This window comes from Coffea arabica, chromosome 7e (assembly GCF_036785885.1).
Source record: "Coffea arabica cultivar ET-39 chromosome 7e, Coffea Arabica ET-39 HiFi, whole genome shotgun sequence".
Classification (NCBI taxonomy): Eukaryota; Viridiplantae; Streptophyta; class Magnoliopsida; order Gentianales; family Rubiaceae; genus Coffea; species Coffea arabica.
The window spans coordinates 10187213-10206233 of record NC_092323.1 but is presented as its reverse complement, the minus strand read 5'-3'; the positions used below and the strand labels follow the sequence as shown (position 1 = coordinate 10206233).

The following is a 19021-nucleotide window of genomic DNA, read 5'->3' as shown; positions in this document are numbered from 1 at the left end:
AGAAGAAAAAAGGTTGCAATAAATATGTTGACTACCTTTCTCCACTCTGCTTCTCTCTGTCCTCTTGGAAGTGACAACTGAGGCTCATGCAAGCCTCTTCTTAACTCTTTAAGCCTCTTCCTCTTCTTCTTCTTCTACTACTACTACTTCATCTTTTTCTTTTCTTCTCTGTTCTCTCATTTCTCCCAAAACAGTTACTAATATCACTTCCCCACTCTCTTCTCCATGGCTTCACTCCAAGCATCCCCGCCTCTCAAAGCACTTGTTGTCTTTCGAAACCGCATTCACAAAGGTTAGTCTTTTTCATTTTCACTCTTTATTTTTTTTTCTTTATTCGATTTCATCGGTTATTCAATTTCATTGGTTCTGAATTGTTTTGCATGATTAACTAAAAAAAAAAAAAATTCCATTTGGGATATCCTTAAATATGCAGATAAAATATGTTTGCCAACTTTTTCATGTTGCATGTATGTTTTTCTTTTTCTTTTTTATTTGAAAATTTTGAACTTTTCTCTCAGAGCTGATCAGGAGTATTCATGTGTACCAATTGGAGGGAGGGGCAGAGGAGGTCGTAGAGAGGGAGTATCTGTTTCTTGAGAATCTTGAATATGAGGAGATGAAGTTCCTTGGCAAAGTTTTCACCCTGCAGAAATTTGATGTCTCAGCACATTTTGCAGGGATGGCTAATGGTGTTTGGGATTGCATTTATGTGTTTAACATGGACTTAGACAAGCAGCCTAATCTGGAAATGATTCCGGAGGATTTGTCAATTACTAGGTATCACAAATTTACTGAGTTCTCCATCTCCTATATTTTTTTCTTTGTTAATAATATTTATCCCTGATTAAGTCTAATTAATTTTCTGATTATTTATATTTTACAAGAACTGTTTATTTTGACCCGCTGTGCAATTCGCTGCTGTTAGCAATGGTTCTTGGATGTGGGACTTCAGAAATTTAATGAATTGATGAAACTAACATTGAGAAAAATAGCAACAGGGGTGACTGAACATGGTAAAAATGCACATTTTTCCCCTTACGTTTGTTCCTGTAAAAGGCAGACAGTGAAACTAAAAGGCTGATTTATTCAGTAGGAAAACTTGTTGATGTCATTTATGGCTCCATAACCTTGTGAGCTGGCTGAACATTTACTGTATACTTGCTAAATTGATTGATTAAGGTGTTTGTATTTCTAAGAAAATATAGGGTACATCCACCAAGTTGTTCCATATCTTGGAACTTGATTCTTCTATACCTCATCCATTTCACCAGTGATATGGCTTGAATGTATAAGAGTTGATGACAAAATTATTTTCAAGATTGTTTCAGGACGAATTCTTCAAAATTCAACTTTCATGTTATTAATGCTTCTTTTACATGATGATTCTGAAAGGATACTAGTGGGCGATAAACCAGAATTGGTATTGATTTGTGGCACCAGTCGTATTCTAAGAGCCTTAAAAGTTGTCTTTGGCCCCAATCAAAACATCTCCATCTACGTCATTGAAGCTTCTCCCATTTAACAATTGAATTTTTGTTGAACATTCACAAATTAAGCTCTAGTATTTAACTTTTGGCTAAGGCCTACTCCTTGTGGAAGTGATTTCTGCTCTGTAATTGTCTGACAATTACATCAAACATCATGATGTATTGTGATATGCTTACTCTTCAAGAGTCAAGACGGGTTAGAAATTCAAATTCAGGTTAGCATGACGTTGATGTCTTCCCAAAGACACAATGATTTCTTCTGCACTCAAGTTTGATAGTTGTTATCTTGCTTTCATTAAAGGTCATTTTAACTTGCTTTGTTGCTGCCCATTGTCATGTAGAAACCCTAAGCTGGCATCAATCCCGTCCTTGTCAAATGATCTTCAAATGATCTTCAAATTGGGACACAAAATAGAATGTGGAGATCCATCAAAAGTTTTACCTAAGGAAGGAGAGGAAATTCACAGTGATGTTGGTCATCTTACTCAAAGGGCTCAGCATGTGCCTGTGTTGGATCTTAACTCACTTCCGTGTTCTGGATCTGATAATGAAGAGAATAACCAGAATGCAGCAGGTTAAACTTCAAAACTCTTTATTTAAATGAATAAGAGAAAGTCATTTTCTTTCTCCATGACAAAAGATGATCAGTGAGTTTGGAAGCTTGTCTTCGGTGATTCTGAAGTAAAGTCCATGTGTATTATGTGAACGCAGAATATACTTATTTGCTATGACAAACGAATAAAGTTTATCATTACGCAAGGAAAACGGAAAAAGTTCAAGGGTGGGGTAGATTAGTAGAGGTCACTAATACGACTGACGTAGTGAAGTGTTTTCATTGGTTTTTCCTTGTTGCGTCAGTGATCCACAGAATTGAAGCCGAACGCCTTGTCCACGTGGGAAGTGTGCTTCTAAAGTACGTGGCCTTGACATATTAAATGAAATAGATAAATTCAGATCACAATGACTTACTTTCCTTAGATGGAGAGTGACACTTAAAACGCAAGTATACATGAATTGTGGTCATTATATATACTATGAATATGTACCAAAATGCAACTATCTGAGCCGCTCGACTTCTGTGGTCTCTGAAAAGAAAAGAGAATGTCTAAGGTGTATGATCAATGTTGTCCTCCAAAACCTGAAGCTGAGCATCCTACCTGTCTCTCTCCCACCACCCTTTTCCTTAACAATATACTTATGTACCCTAAAAAACAAATGTTATGCTTAATATAGTTTTTAGGTACCCCTCACTCATTTGTGGTGGACAGGTGGTCTTTGAACTAGAGACTTGAAATTTTCACACGGTCGTTTGTTGTAAATGTGATTCTTGACATTTAGGCATGAAGAAAGGAATTCTCTTAAAATACTTACCTCTCGTATTTCAATGATTTAATGTTTATTTTACTTCAACTATATAACCAATTACATATATTTTACTTCAACTATATAACCAATTACATCTTAGAAAGCTACACTTTCATTCTCATTTGGACTATGGTGTCATGAGAAGGAATGGGAATGACACACATTGTGGTTCGTCATTTGGCGAAAAGGCTTTTAGGGTTGTTATATTAAACCCAATCAATTCTTTATGAGCTGTTTTAGGATAAAAAAGAATAACTTGTATTAGCAAGTAGCACATCTGTTTTCCACTTTCAAAAAGTTACACAAAATCATACTTGTCCAAGTATCAGCTGTCACTAGAGCTTTGTAATTGATGTTCATGCTACTAAGAAAAACACGTCTCTTACTATTCAAAGAAATCAATTTCTTCTAAAACCCATGGAATGGAAAAGAAGAGGTTTGACAAGCTCCAAGAATTATAAAAGGTGATGGTTTATCTATTGAGAAAATGGTCGGATGTAGACATTTTTGCTTTGCATTACTATCCTTCTTAATGCGCCAAAATAAGCTGAAGGAGGGTGTCAGAGATTTTTTTCCATCTACATCTGTTCTAAATGGTATCCGATTGAAGTTGTGGTCCTCTACAGAATGTGATACACATAAGAACTCTGAAGGAGTTGACAGAAATGAATTCTAACTTCTATCGCCTCTTTGGAATGCTTTGGCATGAACTCCATATCATCCAATTTCTTTTCACAAACGAACCTGCTAAACTGAAATTCTGGAAAATCCTAACTTCCTTATAATATTCATGGTTGAGATATAATTCCGAAGGAGCTCAAGTCACGAGTTCTAAGAAGGTTGCTATTAGCAAGGTTTCAGGATGAGAGCTAGAACTCAATTTTGATCTTAATCACAGGCAAATGGTGTCAGCATATATGTAAACCTGTAGACCAGTTGAGAAAGTTTGCATGTTGGAAAACAAGTCTGTCTTGAAGGTTTCTTTTACCATTTTCACCAGAACGATAGAAGATAACTGGATATAAGTTTTAAATGTTTTTCCATGTGGGAATTTGTTTTCTGTTAATGTCTACTGGTTTATAAATAGATGGAAGATTGCAGGTGTAGTAGAGAAGAAGCAAAAGAGGGCTGCAACCAAAGATATAGCAAGACTTGCATTGGAAGATCTTGCCAAGTACTTTGATCTTCCAATTATTGAAGCTTCAAAGAATCTTAAAGTTGGTCTTACAGTACTCAAGAAGAAGTGCAGAGAATTTGGTATTCCTCGTTGGCCACATCGAAAGATCAAATCCCTTGATAGTCTGATTCAGGACCTCCAGGTTTATGATCCTCTGTTTGTTAATGTTATCTTCGGTTGCGTTTACATTCATTTAGGAATGATCTAAGTAATTTGATTAGAATTCTTCCATATTTATAGATCTTTCTTTCAGCAGTCTACTCCAATTTTCAGAAGTCACCTTCTTGCAAATGGATTCTAATGAAACTGTGAGAGGTTTGGAGTGCTTTGGGGATTGTCTGGCCTAACTCCCTGTCTTTTGCGAGTCGAGACTAAGCAGCCACAAATTCCTCAGGATCTAGACCAAATCTGTCTAGTATAAAGTGAAGAATGAAGTAGACAATGGACAATCTTGATTAACACAGATTTTTTGGTATTTTAAACACTTTTTGAGCAGGTTAGCGTAGGTGCAATACATATCATGATTCACATTATGCTTCCCAAATGCATTTATCCTACCAAGGGTTTGTTGCCTTGGTAGTACTTTTGGTTCAAGTTGCATTTGAAAATAATTATGTGAATGCTTTTAAGGTTGGGAAAATGAAATCACATACAATCAGTCTTTACAGGTACTTTTGGACTTCTGTCAATAGAGTTTATCGTATTGAAAGATACAAACAACCTAATCAATTATGAATTCAGGGTTGCATGTGGCACTGCATGTGCGCGTGTAGAATGATTAATGGTAGCTATGGTTATTATCTGCAGGGAGAGGTGAAAAGGCAGCTGGAGGAGGATGAAGCTGCAGCAATGGCAGTGGCAAAAAGGCAGCGAATGATAGAAAGTGAAAAAGAAAGCATAGAGAAGAAGCCCTTCTTGGACATACAGTGGGAAACCAAAAAGTTCAGGCAAGATATCTTTAAGAGAAGGCATAGGGCTAGAGCTCTTGAAAACCAATCTCGAACATTATCCTTGCTTTAGAGCATGAAATACAATTAGGGATTAAAGCAACAAGGAATCATCATATGGAAACTGTAAAAATATCTCTCACCATATGCCCTGCTTTTTGATACTAAGGTTCAACTTAACTTAAACTTTTATTCCATCTTAGAGTTTGATCATTTTGGAATATAGTTGATGATCTTGTTCCTATATGATTCGCCAAATTTGCCTTTTTGTCTCTTCGTTGGATGATTTTCTGTGATTTATAAGTTCTCAATGTAGATGTGGCCATACAGAAAGAGAGAATTGGCTTGTTTGCAGGTTATGGATGACAACTTGCTGAAGGTTTATATAATGTTTGCACTTTTCTGTCCCAATATTTACCTTTTTTCTAATACATATACTTGTATGTACATTAAGCAAGTTTGTTACTCTAAACCTTTAGCTAGGTGGTGTAGTGAGATTGTGTATTTATTGGAATAGGTGGTGTAATGAGATTGTATATTTATTGGAATATTATCCAAAACAGGCTGAGTGTGTTTGGAAAAATTGTATAGGGCAATTACTATAACACTTTTAATGATAGGAAAGATAAAAAAAAAAAAAAGGTGATAAAAAAGTGTTTTAAATACTTGTACAAGTAAATGAAAAAAAAAAAGAAAATGTATATAGTGATTTTAATAGACAGTTTTGTGTACTAAAAATAAAATTATTATTAAAAACGTGCTATTTTACAAAACTTCATTACTCTAAAACACGAGATAGATAAAAGAGATATAGGTTTTTCAGTTTCAGCAGTATAAAGTGGGCGGGGTCTTTTCCAACGAAGGTTGCACTTTGTGTCATATTTTGTTTGATTTCTTTCATCAAATACTATAACTTGTCAAAATCATGTCTAAGATCAAACATTAGGAATCTGCCATTATCGATTATTAGTTGGAGAAACGGAAAATATGATCGATGGAATGAGTTGTTGCAGAACACAATTTGTCGTGTGAAGAATGAATGAATGAATGAACATTCGCTTCACTTTAATTGGGCCGGCCAAATCTGGCAAAAAGAATCAAAGGACCTTTGGCTCTCCCTTTGTTGTGGGCTTGGGTTGTTGTGTGTATTGGGGGATTGTGTTGTGTGGCTTAATTATTAAAGACAAGGCCGCTTAAAAAGGTAGTGTGTGTTCGAATTTCGCTGTTGATATGAGAGCTGTGTTCAAGGACGATCTTGTTCGAATTCTGCTAATGTAACAACTGTATTAATACTTATCTTATGTGCTGGCCAAAGTTGGGAATAGGGGCATCAATACAAGGTGGCTTAATTATTAAAGACAAGGCCGCTTAAAAAGGTAGTGTGTGTTCGAATTTCGCTGTTGATATGAGAGCTGTGTTTAAGGACGATTTTGTTCGAATTCTGCTAATATAACAACTGTATTAATGAGTAGTCTGTAAGAACCTTTATAAACGACTTACGACTTATGAGTTCATGAGTATGTACTAATCCTTGATAGTGATCGGAGTCGAATGCATCAAACTTTTATTTATCAATAAATAAATAAGGCAAATTGCAAACTGTCCTGTAAATTTTTATGGCAGTTACTTCTCCAACTGTTATTTTCATAATTGAATGGATCGAGTCTAATTCGTCCCATAAGGCATGTGGATCAAATAGTAGATAATTTAACCGTAATGATGCCATTTCCAATATAGCATGAATTTCAGAATTTCTACTGTTCTTATGCAGCCAAAAGGGAATTTAAAAAAAAAAAAAAAACAACAACAAATATTTGTAGTGTTCTTTCCCTGGAAATTGCTGTCCAATTCCTCTAACCAAAAATCCAGTGGCACCTCTTCCGGCAGCTTCCCAGGCAACGGTCAAAGAAGGGAGATTGGAGTTTCATTTTAGAAGTCAATAGATTCATTTTAAAACTAATTGTCCTTTTTAATACAACTAAATTTTTGGTGAAAAATAAAACTAATGGTAGCAAAGGAAAGGATAGCGTCACTTGTGCTGACGACAGCAGTTAATGTTGGCGACATAACACTGGAGCACACTGGAAAATATATTTCAACCTTCAGTTTAGGCCCCATTTGGCAAATAAATTTTTTGGATGTTTGTCTAAAATTTTACTGTAGCTTACTGTAGAAATTATAGGAAAAATTTTTAAAGTGCATAAATTTTTGGATATTTTGAAATATATAATTTAAAAACTTTGAAAAGTTTTTAAAGTTACTGTAACTAAAGTTATTAAAAAACTTATAACAGATAAACTTGGCTAAAAAGTTGTTTGCCAAACAGGCCCTTAGTTTAACTGGGTCTCCTCGTCAGTGGTCATATGCTGCCTTAGTCAATTGACAATGATACATTGCCGGTCATTTATTTGACCAATGAATTATTCATAATTCATAATCACGACGTTTTGCATTAATATTTATGGAGAGTAGAGTATATGATCAACAAATTCCAATAAACAACCGAAGCTTGTGCACGTAATTGAGTATTTTCCGGTTAGTAATTCAGGAAATACAAATGAAATTAGATTTAATAACTAAAATAGACTTTCGATTCTAGCAGTATCACGCACACACTAAATACAACTTTAAATATATATATATATATATATATATAAAACACACTTGAGCTTGTAAAACACACTTGAGCTTGTACTTGAGCTTGTAGCTCTAAGGAGTTGCCCTTGGTGATTGATTATATAAACTTGGAACTTCTGCTGGTTATGGTTGAATATTTTGTTAACCAACGAGCAATCAAAGGTCGAGCCCAATTAACTAGTACTTGTGCTAAATCCTTCAAGAAAATAGGTGTTCTTTCACCAACCACAGCTTGCTTCTTTTTCTCGTTTCCCCCCTTTTTTGGTCACAGGAAGTAAGGAAGGAAGGAAGGAAGGAATTAAAAGTGCTTATCATTGGCCAAGAGTGCAAGAAAGATGTAGTGCTAGAGACAATACATAGACCAATAGAACTGGCTCCCTGTTGGTTGTGGAGCAAGCAACATCCCCACTTTAGGTCAAATTCCAACTCCTGGCACAGCATTTTATTTTATTTTTTTAAAGGGGCATGAACTTATTCTAGGAGATGACCTAACAGAGAGTCATGAGAAACCGAAGAGAATTAAATCATCATTAAATTATATGGATTCATTACGCACCCAATCCAGATGAATCTAAAAGAAGCCACACGAGGGGAACTGGTGCAGTGTTTCACGAATCACGTATGTAGAAAGTGGATAACAGCTGAGTAGTCTGGAACATGGCAGCTGGTCGGTAGAGTTCATGAATTCCGTTGCGACATTTATATATATGCTTTCATGAATGAATAACACTACAGCTTAGTTCATGAATCATGATTGGGAAAAGTAGGGACAAAGGAATGTAAGCTTTTTCGTTATACTATTAGACTTGGAAAAGGATGGATCTTTTTTTTTTTTTTTGGAAGGAAAAAAGAGACTTTCTATCCATTCATATCACGAAAAGGATGGATCCAATTGACCAGAAATTCAACAAAGTCCCGCCGGTCTTGGAAAACGAGTGAAGGAGGGGGCTCCATCTCCATGCATGCGAGTCTCGGCAGGAAGAAACAGGGAAGATGCATCTAACCAAAGTCTTCTAATTGTCACTTTCAATGGCTTTCATTACGTGTTATAACCGTGGCAATTCTCTCGACCCGGCAATAGATTGGATGAAGATAATTTAATGGTTCTTTTACTCGATTGAAAAAATATCCCGTCATGGAATAATTTCACATGGATTTAGGCATTGTTTGGTTAGTGAACTTGGATTATTAAGACTCGCTTAAGCTTTTAAGTATATTGAGATTTATGAGAAAATGATACACTGCTCGTTCTCGTTCCTAACAACTTAAAAGAACGAGACAAGCCCACCTATTGATAGTTTTTATTTCAAGAAAATTACAAGGTTCAATTTAATTTTGGGTTTCTCTATTCCATGCTCTTTTGATGAAAGATGATTTCCAGATTAATTTGCCTGCAAAAGTTTTAGATTTTCAGGTTAAAAATTTTCACAACTTGGGATGAGTAATAATTGAACCCCGACCTCATTCTTGGTGTGCCCTAATGACTTTCATAAGAGAATACTTTCACTTTTTGGTCTTTTTAGGTATATATAAGATGCTCGGAATAATCTTTTTACACTATTTTATTTATAGCCAAAAAAAAAAAAAGCGAAAAGCTTGTTGTTGCAATTTTTCGGCAGTTGTTTCTTTGATCATCAAAATTTGTTTTAACTTTTTATCTCAAAATATTCCTTTATTATGGGGAAAAAAATGGAGAATACAAGCAAGAAATGCATCAGTGGAAATAATAATGATGTTTCCAAAATTCAGCTACATGAGAACAGTATTCATTCACAAAATTGACTTTAATTACGAACTAGTCATAGCCCTTCGGGTTCGGTTCCGTGGTTGTAGTCCCAGTTGGGGGAGAGCCACGTCCAGGGATCGAGTCCCCGCATTATTCAGGCTGGTGACGCTTGGGGCAGGCCTCTCCCAGCCCGCAGTAGGATTAGTTGGGCCGTACGGTATTACCAGTCCATGGACCCAGATGCCCTACTGCGCAAAAAAAAAAAAAAAAAAAATTACGAACTAGTCATCGTCCTTTTTCGTACCACCAACCCTCAATTGAGACAGAGAGATGAAATATCCAAATAAGGAAGCATTTCTGATCCGCATATAAAAAGCCGGCCGAAATAACTGTACCGTACTTCACTTAAACTGCAAATGCCCGAATAACCAAACAAGCGCCCACACGTAGGACGCATCGTGCTTCCACACTCGAGTCAACATCGTTTTGGAGTATATTCTACTGCGTACTACGCCACTTTCTTTTCTCATCTAATGGAAGATTCAAGGAAAACAATTTCAATTTTCATGGCAATTCCACCTAGTTAAGGTAGGGGTGAGCAAATTCGGTACGAAACCGAATTCATACTTGAGTTCAAATTCAATTTGGTAATTTAAAATAGTATATTTGGTAATTTGGTACAAAAGCGGTATTTAGTAAATTTATCGAATTCTAATATGGTATGAAATAGGTAATGAAATTATGAATTTGTTAATAATCGATTTCGAATTTAAATTCGATAAAATGAAATAGAATACGTATTACCGCGTTCGAATATCAAATTAATTTATAAAATTATATAATATATAGGTAAATGCTATTAATAATAGTTAGTATATGGTATTATCATGTACTTATGATAATAATAATATATAATGATGTACATTATACTATTTTAGTATTTGTTAATTGTTATATGACTATAATAATACAAATATATAACAATACATAACATGACTATAATACTTATCATTTTATACATGACTAAAATTAGATAATAATTAATAAGTATAGGTATAATACTAAATATTAAATAATAAATATAATTAGAATTTAGATATTGGTAGTTTGGTACATCATTCATGTTTGAATTATTGAATATTTGAATGCGTAACTTATAACTTACAAGTATTGGTGTGCTCTAAAATTACATTACATATTTAATATGAAAATTCATATTCTCTATTCACTAATTTCAAGGATTTAAGCATAGACAAGACAACTAAACAGTCTAAGTGAATGCATATGAATTGCACATCAACATATTAGTATATTGGTTTTCACTATTAAAAGCAATTAAGTCATTTGCAAATTTTTCCAAAAAAGTTATATAAGAAATAAGAATAAATGTAAGTGTAATGCATTACATAATTTGTAATTTATAAGCAAATAAGTGACATTGTGTATACAACTACACAACAACATAAGTAAGTAAGTAAGTTGTATTTTTATTTGAAATAAATTATAAGTTTGTAACTTAGTAACTTATCACTAATTATTGTAAATTATAAGTTTGTAACTAATGTCACTTATTACTAATCATTGTAAATTATAAATTTGTAAATTATAACTAATCATTTTACAGTCTAAGGTGTATTCTAGTTTAAATTAATCAATTTTTATTTGTTCCTTAAATCATTGATTAAGGATTCAAGATATAACTAGGTATAAGTGATCAAATGAATACCAATTAAAATACAAAATGATTAGAACAAGAGTAATGTGTTAAATTATGAATAAATTTGGGGATCAAATCGGCAATAATTTTTAAATCATTGAGGAGCATAATGAATGTATAATAATTTAGAGCCCCAATTTATAGATTGATTTGTGATTAGTTTTGGATTGAATATTGCGAATTATTTGTGATTTAGCTTTGTAATTTAATTTGTTTAAGTTTGGAGATTGGTCTTGGATTTAATTTTGGAATGTTTAAATTTGGATCTTTTCTTTTTGGGTAGACTTGGACCCGACTCGGGACCTATCAGACCCGGTTTCTGGACTATAAGGTCGAGACTCGTCGGGTATACTGGTTGGGTGGGGGTCTGCTACATAAAAACGGGTCCGAAATTTTCAATTCTGACTCGAATCCGACCCGTTGACACATATACTCTTAGTCATCTGTTTTTTTGATTGAAAATTTTCCATTTTAAATTAGTATTAGCAGGGAGAGATAGAAAAATCATGCAGAGTTTGGTATAAAAATTTATACTAGCTTTCTAGAAATAATTTTGTCACTGAAGTTAGGCTTTGACTGAAGAAAATATTGCATCCTCTTTTTGACTTTTTTTTTTCTTTTTAAAGCCTCGCCTTGAGTTGACAGAATTTGTCCTTCCAACACATATATGTCGTGGAACAAGCTCATAGGAGGGAGTTGCGTGAGTGGAAGAAGAAGGGCAGATGATTACAAGAGTTTAAGGTTGGATTAGGATTAAAAATGTTGTGGGGAGAGAGATGAATTAGGTGGTACAGAGGGAGGAAGAAGTATAAGTGAGAAGTTTTCGATTTGAAATCTTTCACCCGTATTTTAAAATAAAAAAAAGATTAGAAATGTCGCTTTGTTCTCTAGACATGAGGTTGATTTTGTTTGGCCCTCAATCTGTTCGCAGTCTTCCAAGTTTGAGAAGAGGAAAAAATAGAAGTTGAAATGCTATAAATATATGTCTACAAACGGTAGAAAACTTGAGATTATGGTTTTCAGGAGAAACTATAAAATCTTTGTATACTATCAAGATGTAAATGCTTACTTCTCTATGACTAATTCGCCTTTTAAATTCTTGCGTTTTTGTCGATTACCTGAAATCTCCTCTTGTTGAAATCCATAATTCTAAAAGAATTAATTCAACAAGCCTTTCAAACTAATAAATATTTGTTTACAGTCAACTCTTTGCTTCATTCGACATTAGTTTTTCCATCAAGTCCGAATGACTTTCTAGTCAGATCCTTCTTACGCTTCTCGTCTGGTGAAGTCTCATTGAACAAAAATCTTTAATAATCATGTCAACAACTGTTTTTTTCTCCCATAGTTTAAGTGTTTTTTAACCTACCAAACCTCCTCAATAAATCATTTTAGTCTCTCTCAACGCATAAATCATTTCACAGTTTTTTAACTGTCAAACCTCCTTGACAAATCATTACTCCTCCTCCTCATTGCTTAACATCCTTCTGACCATTAAGGAAGGTGCGCGTAATGTCCTATCATTTTCACACATTCAAATGTTCAAGATTCACTTAATCATTTTATACTTCTCATTCAAGTTACTATCAACCTCCACTACTCAAAATCCGGTTATTAGTTTATTTGTCATACCTTTTGATTTAGATTAGACCAGAGTTCTTGGTGATATATATAATTTAAAATTTGAAATTTCAGATTTTCGATTGTTATGTTTTACTAATACGGTGTGAATGACTAATCCTGTTTGATAACTAAATTCAATATTTAAATTTAACGAATTTAGATTTTAATATGTTCAAACGTATTTGATAATAAAAAATATAACTTAAAATTTTACTCGGGACAAATAAGTGATATGCTGCTGACTTATTATTTAATGCAGAATATGCTCAATATATTAGGATTTTAGTACTTTAATAATTCATCAATTTAATAGATTCAAATTTCAGTTTTATCTTTTAATTTTTGTAAATTTATTATGGGTTCCATGTTATCTTAGATATATTTGAACTTTTTTAAAAAAGATATCTTTCTACTTAAATGTATTTATGTCACTTCATATGTAACATCATTGTTTAAATTAACTGTATTACAACTTGTATAACTTTTTGTTTGTGGAGAAAAAAATATGTAATCATGAAAATCTCAACTAAGACCCGAGTGCCCAAAAGGTCCAAGCCCATTTTTTGGCGCACATGACTCAAAACATTAACACGGCTCCGTTGACTGCAAAAATTCTATCACTGCAAGAATTAGCGGCTATCAAGAAGATAAAACGAATACAGTACCAAAAAATGGCGCAAAGAAAAAAGTGTTTTGTACCCGTATATATATACATATTGTTGCCATCCACACAAAAAAGAAAAATCAGAGAGAAACAACATCATCACTCCCTAGAAAATAACTAACTGTTGAAGGCGTCCAAAGTCCAACCTAGAAAGTCATTAATAAACAAACCTGGAATTTCTGTCAGTAAAGAACAAGCCAAACCCCATTTCTCTTTTCTTGTTTTTTGCCTTCTTGTTTCCTGGCCACTTATTTTTTTAATTAATTTTATTCTGCATTTTTGGTTGGTGGAGATTCTTAGTTATGCTACTGCTAAAGCTACAGAGGAAGATCTGAGAAGCATAATCTGGGGGTTGCGATTAATGGGAAACTGCTTTGGATCAAAATCAGTTAGTACAAGCCCTAGCACTATCAACTCCAGCAACTTAACCAAGCCTTCTAGTGTTGGTAATTTTCTGAAATGACCCCAAATTCTTACATTTATGGTCTTTGCTTTTTCTGGGCTTTTATTGTTTTCACGTGTTTCTTGATTTTTCCCCCTTTATTAACTTTTTAGGTCATTTTCGAAAGTTGAAATCAAGTGCTTTGACACTGTTCTAGTGCATGTTCTTGTAAATTTGTGATCTTTTTGGTTGAAATTTATTATTCTTGCAAGATCATCCACGGGGTTATGTTAAAGTTTCGATTTTATTCGAACATAATGCTGTAATTGGCATATCAAATTTGTCCAGAGCCGGATTTTGTTACCCCTTTTGTGGTAATGTAGTTATTTGCATAATAGGTGGGAGTAAGGATACTTGGAGTTGACTTTTGATCTGTGATTATAGGAACATCAAATTATTACAGCAATGGTGGTGGTCTTTCTGCCACAAGCAGCAGTGCTGGCCAAAGCCGATTTTCGGCAGCAATAAGCGAGGAACCTTTGTCGCCAGGTGAAATATTGCCCACTCCAAATTTGAAGATGTATAGTTTTGCTGATTTGAAGAGTGCCACAAGGAATTTCCGGTCCGATACAGTGTTGGGAGTGGGAGGTTTTGGGACTGTATTTAAGGGATGGGTTGATGAAAAGACTCTTGCACCTGCTAAATTTGGTAGTGGGATGATTGTTGCTATTAAGAAACTAAATCCTGAGAGTATGCAAGGCTTTGAAGAATGGCAGGTACTACACCTTAAATTGTCTGTTTACTGTTTTAGTGGCTTAGCATTGTTGTCAATTACCGTTTTCAGATTCCCATAGTAGATGTGGTTGAATAGATTATTTAAGAAACAAATATTCTTCTGAAATGTCATTCATGTGGTGGTTGCAGTCAAAAGATCGGCATTTTGGGAATGAATTAGTACACCAAATTGATAATATGGTCGTAGGCTATATGTTTGACAATATGTGTCTAGACTAGGCAATGCCAAAGTAGCTTCCTCCCGAAATACTAACCCAAATCAAATCATGGAATTTTTTTGTGGTTTTAAGGGGCTGAGAAATAGTTTATTTAGCTGGTATTTAGGCTAGGGAAACTGCTTCTATGGAAATTGGATTCAGTATGATCTAAATTAAATGGTCCAGTGGTTTTGTTTGTGAAGTATGAAGTTAATTTCTTGACAATTTGACCCCTTTATACTATTGGTCACCTGAATGGCCCCTGAAATATTAAAAACTAACTTGCCCTGTTACAGATACATTTAATTTTTGGAATTGGTTATGGGAATTTTAATGAGTGCCTGAGCATATATATGGTGAAGTCTATTTTTATCAAATGTCTAGATGTTTTTACAAGCAATAATCTAACACTATACATCTACAACACTTGTAATGATCTGATCTTTGTCCCTTGGCAGAGTCTAACTGTTTACATTTCAATTGCTTTTAGTTTGTGACATCTTCCTGCAACAAATACCTGAGTCTTTGTTACTTTGACCTATTTTGTTGATTTGCTGTGAGTTTTCTCTGTTAACGGGCCAAATGCTTTTATTAAGATTCTGATCTTCTAGAATCTTATTTTTGGGCAGCATTAAGAATTCTTAGTGGAGCTATATATAGATTGTTACCAGGTCCGTTTGATGTATTCCTTGGAAAGATTGATGTTTCCTACATATGTCTTCTATGCATCCTTTTCTCATCTGATAGCTTGTAGATCATTAGCTAAATTCTGGACTTGGTTACATGATCTTTTTTTTATGCTTTTGTGTTGTCACTGGGGGTGCATACTTTTTGGATACTGATGAACCTCACTTTTGGGGAATCAACTTACAAGTTTACTCTTGATTATTCAATTTGAAATGATGACAAGTGGACTTTTATTGTTGTACACTTCAATCTTTCCCGTAAATTGTAGTACTATTTGTTTTACTGGTTTTTGTATTTAATGTTATCACTAGTTAAACATTTCCTTTGTGGCTAATTATAGGTCTCTTTGTTTGAAAGTGCAGTCAGAAGTTAACTTCTTGGGAAGACTTTCACATCCCAACTTAGTTAAGCTGTTAGGATACTGTTGGGAAGATAAAGAACTGCTGCTTGTGTATGAATTTATGCAGAGGGGAAGCCTGGAAAACCATCTTTTTAGGAGTAAGAACTCATTCTGAACTAAAACCCTTGAAGGAGTTGGGAGGGGGTGTGTGAAATATTTTCTGATACATAGTTTTGATCCCTGGCTTACTTTTGTTATGCAGGAAGCTCAGCTGTCGAACCACTCTCTTGGGATACACGGTTGAAAATTGCCATAGGAGCAGCACGTGGCCTTGCTTTTCTGCATTCTTCGGAAAAGCAAGTCATTTATAGGGACTTTAAGGCTTCTAATATATTGCTTGACGGGGTAAGTTTCTGCAACTCATGCCTTTGTGTTATAGCGTAATTTGCTTATGAAAATTTCTTCCCTGTCATAATTGTGGAGTTAGGGTAAAGGAAACTTTTTCTATGTTACAGATTTAGATTTGCTTTGTTGCTTGCAGAATTATAATGCAAAATTAGCTGATTTTGGCTTAGCAAAACTGGGGCCTTCAGGTGGAATGAGCCATGTGACAACACGAGTTATGGGCACATATGGTTATGCTGCTCCTGAATACATTGCAACAGGTAGGCATTTGTTTCAAGTGAAAAAGATGTTTTTGAAATCTATGGAAGCAGTGATTATAGATACTCGTGGTTGCAAGTTGCGTATTGAAGCAGGAGTTTATTAAGGTGGCTACTGATTGGGAGCTGGATAAGAGAATATACAGGAAAGGGTAGAATAATTAAGCTAATTTGTGCATTTTGCTTTGTGCACTAAACAAAGAAGGGAATCTTACTTGGGTCTCATATTAAGTTTCAATTAGCATTATTTTGGCACCATAATCAAGGGAAGGGAATGAAACCGTTTACCTATAATTGCTTAGATGTAGAAAAGTAAAATCCTTGTGGTTGCTAGGGATAGTAAAATCCTTGTGGTTGCTAGGGATAATAAAATCCATGTTGACTAGACTAAAACTTGACCTACATATGCTGAAGTTGAATACCCACCAAACCTTACCCTTATGCAAACCTTCAACCACCTGGATTATGTATAATGTCCACGAACATTATACTGCCAGTACCTCATCTCTACTGGATTAGAAGTAACCCAAAAAGTGCACCAAAACCTTTCTTCTCATCTTGATATGCAATATTAATATGACTCTCTCTCTCTCCCTCTCTCTCTCTCTCTCAAACACACACACACACACAATGAAATGACTGGTGAAATAATGGAAGGATGCGTATAGTTGCTATTGATGTGGTGGTTGTGGATAGATTTTATGCAAGCTAATTGAGGGTTTTGTGATGGGCAATTCTGGTAATTTTTTGGTCATAGTGGTTTTTCTTCCTGATGAAAGTACATTGCAATTGGTGGCTGATTTGGGGAAGTGGCCAATGTTGAGGTGTCTGACAATGGAAAGAGGTGCATTTTGACGGCGCTAGTGCAAGCGGGCATATAGGAGTGGATTGTGGGAAATGCTATACTGTTATTAGCATAATTTGATGCTGGAGATGGCTCTCTTGTAGCAAACGTTCTAGGTAGGACAAATAGTCTTGTAACTTTAGTGGAGGAATCTTTAGAAGGGAATCCTGCCCCAGCTGGTGCAATTTTAGCCATGAGAGCCTTAGTTTGGCTTTTGTCATTGCTTGAGAATGAGGGCATTGGAAGTTACTTTTGGATGGTTTTCCTTGCACTTGAAAGTCATTTAGAATATATGTACTTTGCCAAAGCAGCAAATTTGGGGTTTCAGGACGAGTAACTGTGATGTGCGAATGATAGGTTGGTACCAACATGTATGAGCAACTCGCATCTCTTTAATCTAGCATTACTGGCTGCGTAACATAACTCGCGGGAGCCTTCATAGCGTTAGGAGCCTTTCTCACTGCTGCTTCAACTGATCTCAATGATGATGTTTTTTTGTGACAAACTTGTCTTGTTAAATTCTGACCTCGTTTCCTAAAACACCAGGTCATTTATACGTGAAGAGTGATGTGTATGGGTTTGGGGTTGTGCTGCTTGAAATGCTGACAGGCCTAAGAGCACTAGATACTAGAAGGCCTAGCGGGCAGCATAATTTGGTGGATTATGCAAAGCCGCTGATTTCTCATAAACGAAAGCTGAAGACCATTATGGATGCTAGGATTGAAGGGCAGTATTCTTCGAAAGCAGCTTTGCAGGCTGCTCAACTTGCTCTAAGATGCCTAGAAGCAGAGCCCAAAAAGAGGCCATCCATGAAAGAAGTGATAGAAATACTGGAACAGATTGAGGCTATCAAAGAGAAGCCCAAAGAATCCAAAAGTGGGTCTGTCCGTTCTAATTCCTCGCACTCTTCATTTTCTCATCGCGACCTTCTTTCCAGTCATCGGCGATCTCCCTATCATCCAAGCCACCATGGGCCTGGGTTTGGAGCTGGAAGTTGACACTACAGTGCAAGGTGTCAATTTGTCTGTTCTTACCTGAAATGTGTAGCAGCAAATTTTGATCACTCACAACTTTTGTCAATTTTTTTTCTGCCATGTAGTCAATTCTTTTTGCCAATTTTGGTTTATTCCTTCATCTTTTGTTTTTATAGTAGAGAATGTGTTGTAATGTGAGAAAAAGAAACCATGATTTTTTCTGTATCGTGTGATAGAATGCCAGGTTAATTGCAAGTAGCTATGTAGATGTGGCAAATATTGTACTTTAATGAGATTAGATTAATAATAATAATAATAATAATATATGTTCTTTGAATGACCCAAAAATAAAATAAAAAAATTTAGACCGTCATCAAAACGTACAAACCAATTCCTGTGTTCTGGTTGCCCAACTTCTTCCCAGGAGAAGACGAAAGCACAAAAACTGCCAATACCATCATCATTAAGGTAAGAACAACGGGTAAAAAACAAACCACGATAAATGGGTCTGGCAGTCTGTCACAAGATTATTTCTTGGTGTTGTCCTGACTAGAAAACAAGTGTTAGTCACGGATTGGTGGGGTGCAAAATCAGGGGGCCAATTCCATTGAACTGGCTAGCGTGCACATGTTTCCTGACAGTAAATGAACGATTGAAGTCAATGGCTTGATCGCACGAGACTAGAGTGTGGTCTTAGCATTGCGTTTGCGGAATTGAATTTTGGGGTTTCGGTTCACGCATCCCAATTCCCAACCAACCACGATAAACACGTGAGGCGCAGTTGCTATGGGATATGT

General features: G+C 35.2%; 2 protein-coding genes across 5 annotated transcripts; both read left to right on the top strand.

Annotated features, from left to right (window-relative positions):
• The first annotated feature begins 63 nt into the window (after nucleotides 1-63).
• LOC113700408 (protein RKD5) lies at nucleotides 64-5387 on the top strand. 4 transcript variants are annotated; one of them, XR_011818082.1, is made up of 6 exons: nucleotides 64-292; nucleotides 519-777; nucleotides 1829-2061; nucleotides 3954-4171; nucleotides 4270-4501; nucleotides 4837-4973. XR_011818082.1 is itself a non-coding variant. In XM_027220845.2 (5 exons), exons 1-5 carry the CDS (start codon nucleotides 226-228, stop codon nucleotides 5047-5049), a joined length of 990 nt encoding a protein of 329 aa, XP_027076646.1. In that variant the 5' UTR covers nucleotides 64-225; the 3' UTR covers nucleotides 5050-5387. The 4 variants fall into 4 exon arrangements, 1 of the variants encoding a protein (XP_027076646.1); XR_011818083.1 differs by having other exon boundaries at nucleotides 4286-4525; nucleotides 4837-4967; XR_011818081.1 differs by having other exon boundaries at nucleotides 4270-4525; nucleotides 4837-4967.
• A 7934-nt stretch (nucleotides 5388-13321) lies between these two features.
• LOC113702324 (probable serine/threonine-protein kinase PIX13) lies at nucleotides 13322-18482 on the top strand. Its single transcript, XM_027223464.2, has 6 exons — nucleotides 13322-13789; nucleotides 14170-14501; nucleotides 15767-15902; nucleotides 16007-16149; nucleotides 16286-16409; nucleotides 17797-18482. The coding sequence occupies exons 1-6, from the start codon at nucleotides 13705-13707 to the stop codon at nucleotides 18246-18248; spliced, it is 1272 nt and encodes a 423-aa protein (XP_027079265.1). The 5' UTR covers nucleotides 13322-13704; the 3' UTR covers nucleotides 18249-18482.
• Nucleotides 18483-19021: the final 539 nt, after the last annotated feature.

Coding starts and splice junctions, on each gene's coding strand:
- LOC113702324 (XM_027223464.2), top strand. CDS start 13,705: ATGGGAAACTGCTTTGGATCAAAATCAGTTAGTACAAGCCCTAGCACT. Junction 15,903..16,006: donor GGAAAACCATCTTTTTAGGA/GTAAGAACTCAT, acceptor TTTGTTATGCAG/GAAGCTCAGCTGTCGAACCA. Junction 16,150..16,285: donor CTAATATATTGCTTGACGGG/GTAAGTTTCTGC, acceptor TGTTGCTTGCAG/AATTATAATGCAAAATTAGC.
- LOC113700408 (XM_027220845.2), top strand. CDS start 226: ATGGCTTCACTCCAAGCATCCCCGCCTCTCAAAGCACTTGTTGTCTTT. Junction 293..518: donor TCGAAACCGCATTCACAAAG/GTTAGTCTTTTT, acceptor CTTTTCTCTCAG/AGCTGATCAGGAGTATTCAT. Junction 778..1,828: donor GAGGATTTGTCAATTACTAG/GTATCACAAATT, acceptor ATTGTCATGTAG/AAACCCTAAGCTGGCATCAA.